The sequence below is a fragment of the Carcharodon carcharias genome (genome assembly GCF_017639515.1).
Source record: "Carcharodon carcharias isolate sCarCar2 chromosome 29 unlocalized genomic scaffold, sCarCar2.pri SUPER_29_unloc_9, whole genome shotgun sequence".
NCBI classification, from domain to species: Eukaryota; Metazoa; Chordata; class Chondrichthyes; order Lamniformes; family Lamnidae; genus Carcharodon; species Carcharodon carcharias.
Window position 1 is genome coordinate 363880 of NW_024470682.1, and position 11355 is coordinate 375234.

The 11355-nt window shown below is 44.6% G+C and overlaps 1 protein-coding gene across 5 annotated transcripts in view; it reads left to right on the plus strand.

Annotated features, from left to right (window-relative positions):
* LOC121274120 (myelin-associated glycoprotein-like) overlaps positions 1 to 9232 on the plus strand; it is a 292428-nt gene extending 283196 nt beyond the window's left edge. For all 5 annotated transcript variants that reach the window (XM_041181294.1, XM_041181292.1, XM_041181293.1 and 2 more), the window contains 7 exons: positions 696 to 1064; positions 1878 to 2174; positions 4470 to 4763; positions 5938 to 6034; positions 6758 to 6839; positions 8077 to 8353; positions 8861 to 9232. In XM_041181294.1, the coding sequence (XP_041037228.1) occupies positions 696 to 1064; positions 1878 to 2174; positions 4470 to 4763; positions 5938 to 6034; positions 6758 to 6839; positions 8077 to 8325 (1388 nt within the window). In that variant the 3' untranslated portion in view covers positions 8326 to 8353; positions 8861 to 9232. The remainder of the gene's footprint in view (positions 1 to 695; positions 1065 to 1877; positions 2175 to 4469; positions 4764 to 5937; positions 6035 to 6757; positions 6840 to 8076; positions 8354 to 8860) is intronic.
* The last annotated feature ends 2123 nt before the right edge of the window (positions 9233 to 11355 follow it).

The following is an 11355-nucleotide window of genomic DNA, read 5'->3' on the forward strand; positions in this document are numbered from 1 at the left end:
TATTCAATGGCCCAGCCTCCACTGCTCTCTGGGGAAGAGAATTCCACAGGGTAGCGTCCCTCTGAGAGAGGAAATTCCTCCTCATCTCAGTCTTAAATGGGAGAGCCCTCATTCCCAAACTGTGCTCCCTGCTTCTAGATTCCCCCACGAGGGGGAAACATCCTCCCAGCATCCACCCTGTCAAGCCCCCTCGGAATCGGATATGTTTCAATAAGGTCACCCCTCATTCTTCTAAACTCCAATGGATACAGGCCCAACCTGCTCAACATTTCCTCACAGGACAAACCCTTTAATCCCAGGAATCAGCCCAGTGAAGCTTCTCTGAACTGCCTGTACACAATGATTCTGTTACAATCTCACTAACACCCTGTGCAGCTGTTGCAAGACTTCCCTCCTTTTATACTCCATCCCTTTGCAATAAAGGCCAACATTCCACTTGCCTTCCTCATTCCGTGGTGTTCCTGAATGCTGACTTTCTGTGATTCATGTACAAGGACACCCAGATCCCTCTGTACTGCATTCTGCAGCCTCTCTCCATTTAAATAATATTCTGTTTTTCTATTCTTCCTGCTAAAATAATTTGTTGCAGTCCTCCTCAGTATTGACCATCCCCCCAATTCAGCCTCATCTGTAAATATCGGGTTCAGTGGATCCACAAACCATCCAGAGTTAGATATTGATATTTCTCTCCCCAGTTGGACTGTCACAAGAGTGGAAAGGTGACACTCCACGAGAGGTGACAGCGCAGGAAGGTTCGTGTGTACAGATTCCATGTCATTACAGTTATCCATCGTGTCTGGAAAACCAACCGCGAGGTGGAGTCTGGTTTAATAAAGAGAAACAGATTCCTTGGGCTCCCATTGCCTTTCACTCCAAGGATCACAATCACGAGTTACCACGGTTCCGCCATCGGACCCGGCTGTCTGGAGACCTGAAAGCTGGCGACTGTTCCCTGATTATAAGCAACATCAGACGGGAAGATGCAGGACCTTATTTTTTCAGAATAGACTTTGACAATGGTCCGAGCCATAACTATTACCCTGTAACCCAGCTTCAAGTTTCTGGTAAGTGCTGTGTTATAATTACTCAACAATTCACATTCAACACTCAATGGGAAATAACAAAATCTGTGACATTTACATATTAACACAAAACACAGCTTATTATAACACACTGTCTGATTCTCAATAACCTGGTGATAGCTTCCAGTTCAGTCCTAAAGCAACCTCTAATACTCACTTTAATATCAATGATTAAATGTATTGACTGTGTCCATTAATGTTATCAGGTTATCCACTCCTACTGATCTCCCTAATCCTGTTTGACAGTCTTACATATCTACAAAAGAATGATTCACATTTCTATAGCGCCTTTCACCACATCTGTAGGTCGCAAATGGATTCACAACCAATGAAATAATTCCTGAAACGTAGCCCTTGTTGTTATATGGGAAACACAGCAGCCAATTTTTGCACAGGAAGCTCCCAGAAAAAGCAATGTGATCAATAACCTTATCACCTGCTTTAGATGCCGGTTCAGTGATTGGTTCAAATGGTTTCTCTCCTGCTGGGAACAGGATAGAATTTAAATCTGGCAGATTTCGGTGAAAGTAACAAGCCAGTTTGCCAGGAACTGTGAGCTGCTCCCCCACCCTCACCTGGGATTGTCAATTCAATTGTCTCGAAGTGGAAGTGAATTCATCTGAGAGACAGAAACACCACTAAGTCTGAAAATAGGAAATTCTCTCCTGATCGTTGTAATCTCTCAGTTCTGATATCATCCTTGTAAAAGTGCTTTCTCTTGTGGGACTGTGGTTTCTATTTGAAGTGAAGCTTCACGTTATATTTCTCTAAAAGAATGCATTCTCTGTGTGTTAGATTTCACAGATAAACCCACGATATTCCCTGCTGAAATTATTGCAGGAAAGCGTGTGGATGTAAGCTGCACCTTCAACACAACGTGCAGTGGAACAGCAGCACCTGTCTTAACCTGGGACACTCCCACTGACGTACCTGGATCAGTCTCAAACACTGTAACTCAGCATGGTGTCACTCTGACCTACACTTCTGTTCTGACCCTGATCCCATCACTCAAACACCACGGACACACACTCAGCTGCAGAGTGAGATATCCATCTGTTTCATCGGAGCGGACCCTCGTACTAACTGTGCAATGTAAGAACGTACACCCTTCATTCTACATTAGCTGTAATAGGATACATTGTGCAGAGCAAAATCCCACAAACTTCACTGGGTTGAAGACAAAACTGGTCACTTTTTAATGAGTGATATTGAGCAGGGAGAGCTCTTCCTTGTATTGACCATTGGGATTGTTTATCCCAACCTGATAGGGCAGAGGGGGCCAAGGTTGTGACTATCAGTGTGTGGCAGAGAATGAACATGGAGCAGTGGAGGGGTTCATAACCATCACTGTGGAATGTGATTGTGGAGATACATTTGTTTGTTTGTTGTCACCGTGGTCTCCGTGGAGCCATTGGGATTATGTTGTTTTTAATCCAGTTTTCTTCAATCCTCGCTCAGTCCACGTTATCCACACATCCAATCTTTCCTCTCCCTTTCTGTTTTTGCTCTCAGTTTCTCCTTCAATGGTTGTCAGGACCAGGCTGTCAGGTCTTCGTTTCCAATCTCCGTACTTGACGACCTTTCTCTCTCTAACTGTCCTGAACAACCCTTTTAATTGCTGAATGTCTCCTCTTGATCTAACCCACTCATTGGTCTTTCCGTGCATCCAGCTGATTCTGAGCATCTGGCAGCATCTGTGGAGAGAAAGACAGGGTTAGCGTTTGGAGTCAGTATGACTCTTCTTCAGAGCTAAAGGGAAGTAGACATGTGGTGAAATATATCCTGTCTAAGGGGGGGGTGTTTGGGACAGGTGGAGCTGGATAGAAAACCAGCGATAGGTGGAGGCAATGGAGAGATTGTGAAAAATGTCATAAACAAAAGGTCAAAGGGTTGTTAACAGTGGTGGTATTGGATAAAGGAGGTGCTAATGGTGACATTAAGCAGAGTGTGATAATGGGCGGACCAGGGTAAGCACTCTGGAAAGAGACAGATGACCCTCGTGGGGGTGTGGAAGGGGGAGGGGACGGTGGAGGGAATAAAGATCGAAAATAGACTAAAATCTGCAGATAAAACAATCAATAAAAATGGAAATGAATTTCAAATAATAGTAATGAAAATAAGTAGAAAACAGTTAACAAATAAAATAATTAAAATGATTATATAAAAATAGGGTTCAAAAAGCAGTGAAGATCGAGGAGAGAGTTCATGATCAGAAATTGTTGAACTTAATATTCAGTCCGGAAGGCTGTAAAGTGCCTGGTCGGAAGATGAGGTGCTGTTCCTCCAGTCTGTGTTGAGCTTCACTGGAACAATTCAGCAGGCCAAGGACAGACATGTGGGTATGACAGCAGGGTGGTGCATTGAAATGGCAAGCGACAGGGATGTCTGGGTCATGCTTACGGACAGACTGAAGGTGTTCTGAAAAGTGGTCACCCAGTCTGTGTTTGGTGTCTCCAATGTAGAGGAAACCGCATTGGGAGCAGCGAATGCAGTAGATTAAATTGAAGGAAGTGTGCATGAAGCGCTGCACCACCTGGAAGGAGTGTTTGGGTCATTGGACAGTGAGGGGGGAGGAAGTAAAGGGGCAGGTGTTGCACCTTCTGCAAATGCATGGGAAGATGTCATCGGAGAGGGTTGAGGTGCTAGGGGTGATGGAGGAGTGGACCAGGGTGTCCTGGAGGGAATGATCCCTGTGGAATGCCAACGGGGTGGGGGTGAAGGGAAGATGTGTTTGATGGTGGTCAGATTTTGTCCGAAGGAGGTGAGAAATGAGGGAGGGAATTCCAGAGGTTAGGGTCCAGGCAGCTGAAGGCACGGCCACCAATGGTGGAGCGATAGGAATCGGGGGAACGTCAAGAGGCTGGAATTGGAGGTGCACAGAGATCTCGGAGGGTTGTAGAGGCTGGAGGAGTTTACAGAGATAAGGAAGTTTGTAGGGGCTGGAGGAGGTTACAGAGATAGAGAGGGTTGAAGGGGCTGGAGGAGGTTACAGAGATAGGGAGGGTTGTAGGGGCTGGATGAGGTTACAGAGATAGGGAGGGTTGAAGGGCCTGGAGGAGGTAACAGAGATAGCGAGGGGGTAAGGAGGGATTTGAAACGATGTTAATTTTAAAATTGTGTCATTGCCGGACCGGGAGCCAGTGTAGCTCAGTGACCAACAGGGAGTGATGTGTGAATGGGACTCGGTGTGAGTTAGGACACGGGGACAGCAGAGTTTGGAATGATCTGATGTTTACGGACAGTGGAAATGGGAGGTCGGGCAGGAGAGTGTTGGGATAGTCGAATGCAGAGGTAACAAAGGCAGGAATGAGTGTTTCAGTGTTAAGATTCTATCTTACGCTCTAACTTTGCTCTGACGTTGTCTCATTGTTGTCCTTCCCTCCTCAGATAAGCCGGAGATTTCCCAGCAGTCGGAGTGCACTCGGAGGTCAGAGGGGGTCACCTGCGTCTGTGTGGCCAACTCCAACCCACCCGGAGACCTCACCTGGCACCTGCCCAGTGCCAACATCAGTGGTAACCAAACACACGGAGGTTTTGTGTCGTGGCAGGTCAGAGATGGGCATCTGGTGACTGGTTCCCTCACCCTGATGAGACCCCAGGATGAGGGGGGAGTGATGGCATCCTGCTCGGTTCAAAACCCACACGGGGAAGCCATGTTCAAGGTGTATCTGTGGGTCAAAGGTGAGAGACTCGCTCAGGATCGATCTCCACTCAGCTGGATTGATCCCTGAACTCGAGAATTCCCTCCCTCAACCTCTCCACCTCTCTCTCTACCTCCTCTAAGATGCTCTTTACAACTTACCCCTTTGACCAAGCTTTGAATCACCTGACCTCATGTGACAATGGCAACACTTGGTCAAATTGGAGCCAGGCCGTTCAGGGGGTGATGTCAGGAAGCACTTCTTCACACAAAGCGGAGTGGAAATCTGGAACTCTCTCCCCCAGATAAGCTGCTTCATTGGGTGCAAGACAGAAAGCTTTGACAAAATGTAATTTCTCAGCAATACTCAGGTTATCCTCCCAAACGACGAAATATTATATATAAATATTACATAGATTACATTGAGAAAAAATATATATAAATGTTACATAGATTACATTGAGAAAAATTATATATAAATGTTACACAGATTAAATTGATAAATATTATATATAAATGTTACATGGATTAAATCGAGAAACATTATATATAAATATTACAGAGATTAAATGGATAAAAATTATATATAAATGTTACATAGATTATATTGATAAATATCATAAATTTATGCTGTAGAGATCACATTGATAAATATTATATATAAATGTTACATGGATTAAATTGAAATATAAGACTTGCGTTGATAAAATACTTAGGAATTCCCAAAACGCTTGATAACCAGTGAAGCAGTTTCAAAGTGAGCTCACTGTCATCATGTAGGAAACGCAACAGCTGATTTGTGCACAGCAAGATCCCACCAACAACAGCGTGAAATTGAGGTGATAATTGATTATTTTAGGGAGGTTTGTTGATACATATATATAGAAATTACATATATAATCTGGGTCACTAATTATCTTAAGGGAGGGAAACCTGTCCATTTTAACAGGTCTGGGTGTATATGTGACTCCAGACTCAAACACCAACAGGTTAACTCTTACCTGCCCTCTGAACTGCTCTCCCAGTTTGGGTCAAACCCGTGGTTCAGGAGGAAGACCCCCCACCACCTTCTCAAGGGGAAACGAGGGATTGACAATAAATGTCAGCATTGCCCGAGAATGAGTATTTAAACATTGAGTGAGTGTAACGCTTCCCGAGATACATTGGAGCATCATTCTAAACCTGTAGTGCAGTAATTAATGGCTGTTTTTACAGGTAGAGACTCCAGTAAATGGACAGTAGGATTGCTCACGGCTGGGATCATGTTGAGTGTTTTCCTGGCTGGAATCTTCATCTTCATCTGTGTCAGAAAGTAAGTCTGAAGATTTAACTTGATTTTAATATAAACATTTGTTGAGGACTAATTGGACAGTTTTTACAAAGGGCCAGCACAGGCACGATGGGCTGAGTGGCTTCCTCCTGAGCTGTGAGATTTAAAATTCTTTCATCGAATGTGACTATCACTGGTGAGGCCGTTATTAAATTGCCCATCTCTAATTGCCCCTTGAGAAGGTGGTGGTGAGCTGCCTTCTTGACCCGCTGCAGTCCATGTGGTGTAGGTACACCCACAGTGCTGTTAGAGAGGGAGATCCAGGATTTTAACCCAGCGACAGTGAAGAAACGGTGATATAGTTCCAAGTCAGGATGGTGAGTGACTTAGAGGGGAACTTCCAGGTGGTGGTGTTCCCATGTGTCTGCTGCCCTTGTCCTTCTAGATGGTAGAGGTCGTGGGTTTGGAAGGTGCTGTCGAAGGAGCCTTGCTGAGTTGCTGCAGTGCATCTTGTAGATGGTACACACACTGCTGCCACTGTGTGTTTGTGGTGAAGGGAGTGAATGTTTAATGTGGTGGATGGGGTGTCGATCAATCAGGCTGCTTTATTCTGGATGGTGTCAAGCTTCTTGATTCTGTGCTTTGTGCAGAAGTGATTTAAACAGACAGTCCAGTCGTTGGTGTAAGGTTACAGTGGGCTCTGTGTCTGTGCTGCACTGACTCTCTGCTATATGATAACCACAGTGTGATATTGTGTTATTACAGGATAAAGACAATGACAGGGGAGAGAGTTTCAGGGACCAGTGACATTGCATTGACCTCCAGTCCACTCTCTGTGAAGCACCAGGTACAGGAGCTGTTAACACTCACTCCAAAGCTTCAATCTCAGTGTGTAGACAACACATGTCCCAGATTCCCAGCCCAGTTACCCACTGATTTGTACCTATGGAGTTATCAATGGTTCAGTATCGCGCTGTCTCTCTGTTATGACACAGCAACTGGTAAAGCAAGTGGAATGTTTGAGATGCAGCTCTAAATTCAGGAATAAGACCACCAGTTCTTGAGATGGTTTTATATCAATCTACATGAGACATTTATTAATTTACACAAGTTAACCATATGCACATGACTACAAACTAGTATTATCATAACTTTTTAACAAATTCTCAAACTAATCTCCTCTAAGACAACCCACAGACTTTAAGCAGATTCCAGCAAAGCATTTTCACCTCACAAATTCCAAATGAGGTTCCTTTCACTTTGGTTCCTTTGCAGACAGGTGTAGGCTTACAGATGCTTTGAGTTAGAAGCCTCTGCTCTGCACACACAAAACTGCTCAAGTTATACCCAGCACTTCTCTTTGAATGTAAATTCTCATTGAATCATCAGGACCTTTGAACTCCACCCTTCATCGTATCAATTTTATTAGTAATATAAACATTGATTCGTTTAAGATTTCACTCCCAGACATTGAATGCTCTGTTTAAAAATGCAAATTACCCCTTTACCTCTGTGTTTACATCTCAAAACTACTTGACATCAAAGTACCCAGACTGGCTGGCTTTAATCCAATTAAAACACTCACAGACACACCCACAGACTAAACCCCTGTTTAAAAAGACAATTTCCAATTACATTACATACATTAATAGATTAATAACACCCTATCTCTATCCCTTTCTCTCTTTCTCTTCCCTCTCATCCTCTCTCTGATTACAAGGTTCATGTTAATGAGCCTCACGTCAGACACCTGAGTGCAGAATCCAAGCCGGCACTGGCCAGAGACATTACCGGGGGAGTGCGAGACTGACAGAGGGTCAGTACTGAGGGAGTGCTGCGCTGTCGGGGGTCAGTACTGAGGGAGTGCTGCACTGTCGGGGGTCAGTACTGAGGGAGTCCGAGACTGACAGAGGGTCAGTACTGAGGGAGGGCTGCCCTGCCATAGGTGGTTTCTTTTATATGACATGAGAGAGAGGGTTAAACCCACTGAGCCACGACTGACACTAACGATGCTGCACAATAATTTAACCCTATCAGTGTCAGTAAATGATGTGAGGATGTCTTCTGTTTCCATTTCTCTGTAGGGTAAACAGAATGTGCTGATTACTGAGACCTGGGACACAACCAGAGACACAACTAGCGAGGGGGGGACCCCAGTTCCCCGGGGTCTCTCTGAAGGTCCAGTGGGAGGCGATGCTGGATATGGGAACCCCGACAAACCCGACGAGCTTCTCTACGCCAATCCCCAAGTCTTCAGGGTGCCCAGTGGTGATGGGACTGTCCACAGGGAAGAGGAGGCGGAATACGCACAGATCAGATTCAAGCGAAACTGAGTGTGAAACGGGGAGAGGGGGTGAGCAGGTTTGTGGATGGGGGCAGGGATTGTGATTCCTTGGAACATGAGACAACCCACTGGGGGACAGAGGGAGAGAGGGAGGAAGGGACTGAATGGGTCTGTGGTTGGTGTGGTTTGGAATGAAATGTTTCCTCAGAGACGACTTGATGCTGAGTCATTGGGGACAGAGATTCAGTGTCTCTCTGTCTCCCAGTCTGTCTCTCTATCTCTCTCTCCTTCTCTGTCTGTCTCTCTCTCTCTCTCTCTGTCTCTCTCTCCTTCTTTGTCTCTCTCTCTCTCTGTCTCTCTCCCTCTGCATCTCTGTCTATCTCTCTCCTCCTTTAACATGGTCTTTATTAACTGGCTTTGTTAACTCAGCTTTTTGTCTCCTGCCCCTTATATCTCATTATTTGTCTCAGAGATGGATTTATATGTGGTTAACAATCCCCTGAAGAGTTTTGGGACAGTTTGCTACATTAAGTGTGCTATATAAATGCAAGTTGTTGTAGTAACTTTAATTTGCCTCGATTCAGAATGGAAACACGGAGAATCCTTCGACAGGGCGTGTGTGCAACAGGCTCACAATAAATGCATTGCACGGCAACAACTAAGCATGTCCTTTGATGCTGATGCATCCCAGTCCTGCTGTGTGGACACATCACAACCGAGGGACTGCCTGACTTCGTGCAGCCAACATGGCTGAATAGTAATTAGCAAAAATGTGACATCACTGAACTTTGTTAACATTTCAGAATGTGCTTTCTGAATTCTGCAACTTGTTTATTCTGTGATAGATTACAAGAAGCTTTTGCATTTTCTATAATATTACATTTATTGTCACAAGGGATTGAAATGCCCAGACAACTCTGTACAGATATATTTTTATTAAACATCTTACTCTGGGACAACCTTCCTGCTCCATTCTGTTAATTCATGTCATTGCATTTCCCCACCAAATTATGTAAATTCCTGTGTCCACATTTATCATGAAAATTTCCCATGTAAACATGTCACACTGTACTTACACTCTCTTGCCAGTGGTGGTGCTGTAGGCGCACCAAATTCTTTCTCAGAGACTGCAGCACATCTCCCAGTTGTCTTTACAATATTATTAAGATACAGGGAATGGGGACAATCTTCACACTGTGGTTACGATGTTGTTAAGACAGAGAGCTGGTGAAACCTACCCCCCCTCCCGAGGCAGCATCTGTTCTGGCTGTGAGACCCCCACACTTATCCCATGCCCCCTGTTCAGTTCCCCATCCCTGCTCTAACTTAGCGCTTTTACACATGAAGGGTGGGGCCCACAGGAATGTGTGGAAGGGCTGCCCATCGCAGCTGGAACAAGGAACCTGGCAGGTCTCCCAGGATAGAATGGCAGAGTGGGGGAGGGGGAGCAGTGGGGTCAATATCCACACCCTCCAGGAGGGCAGCATCACTCATCAGGGAAACGCAGGGCCGAATGCCCCTCCACCCGCATTCACCGGAAGCCTTTTGAAGGTTGCCGTGGCCAGATTTGAATCGGCCGCTGGGTCACCATTGGTCCAAGCAGTCACTAAGCACCCACCCCTGCCCGCCCCTTTGCACTCATTCTGCAGCCACATCTTATGCTGGCAGGCCTTAATTAGCCCGCCCACGTAAAATCGCAGCGCGGAGCTGATCGTGGGCGATAGTCGGATTCCTCACTGCCCCCAGCCCTGTGCAGCCCTGCCGAGGGCAAAAATCTGACCTAAATCCTGGAAGGATCCCAGCAGAAATATAAGGAGGCAGAAATGATAATATGAGAGTAAACTAGCAAGAACCATAAACAATGACAGTAAGATGTTGTACATTAAAATAAGAGAGATGCTACAGTAATAATGGGACACATAGAAAATCAGACTGGGGAATTAATAATGGGAAACAAGGAAATGACAGAGACTTTCAACAAGAATCTTGTGTCTGTGTTCACAGTAAAAATCTCTAAAACCATCCCAAATAGCAGGAGAAAGTCAAGGTGCTACAAGGAGGGAGGAACATAAAACAATCACTATCACCAGAGAAAAAGTATTTAGAAAACTAATGAGACAAATGCTGACAAGTCCCATGGAGCAGATTGCCTGAATGTGAGGGTCTTAAAGGAAATGGCTGCAGAGACGATGGATGCATTGGTTGTAATCTTCCAGAATTCCTTAGATTATGGGAAGGTCCCAGTGGATTGGATAAACATAAATGAAACAACTCTGTTCAATAAAGGTGGGAGGCAGAAAGCAAGAAACTACAGGTCAGTTAGTCTAATATCTGTCATTGGGAAAATACCAGAATTCATTATTAAGGAGGTAGCAGCAGGACATTTAGAAAACCATAATTCAATCAGATAGAGTCAACATGGGTTTGTGAAAGGGATATCATGTTTGAAAAAATAATTAGATTTCCTCAAGGATGTAACAAGTGGATTGGATAAAGGGGAACCTGTAGATGTGGTGTATTTGGGACTATGACACAACCAATGGTAAAGGCTGAGTTGTTCAAATCCCAGAGGGAAAATTGAAACAAATGTAATAACCCAATTTTGCTGTTTGTAATTTCGAGATGAAGACTTTGAATTCAGTAGGATTAAGCCCACCGAGGATTGTGGGTTCAAGAAAAAACACATCTTTTGGATTCTTCAAACTAGGTGCAAGATTTTACCCCCAGTCTTGAATGGTTTATTCAACAATTGCAAATGAACTGTTCTCCTCACAATTCACCCAATTAACATCTAAAAACTAGTAAACATCAAAGCACACAGACCTGCTGGCTTTAATCCAATTAAGACACACACAGACACACACCTTTAAATGGGCCACCACTAGAATTCTATTTGAAAATATTATTTCCAAGCACATTTCACACACAAATATCTCTTCATGACATTGGATTTCCAAAAGGCATTCGATAAGGTGCCACATCAAAGGATACTGCACAGGGTGAAATTGGATGGTGTTGGGGGGGATATATTAATATGGATAGAGGACTAGCTAACTGACAGGAAACAGAGAGCCAGGAT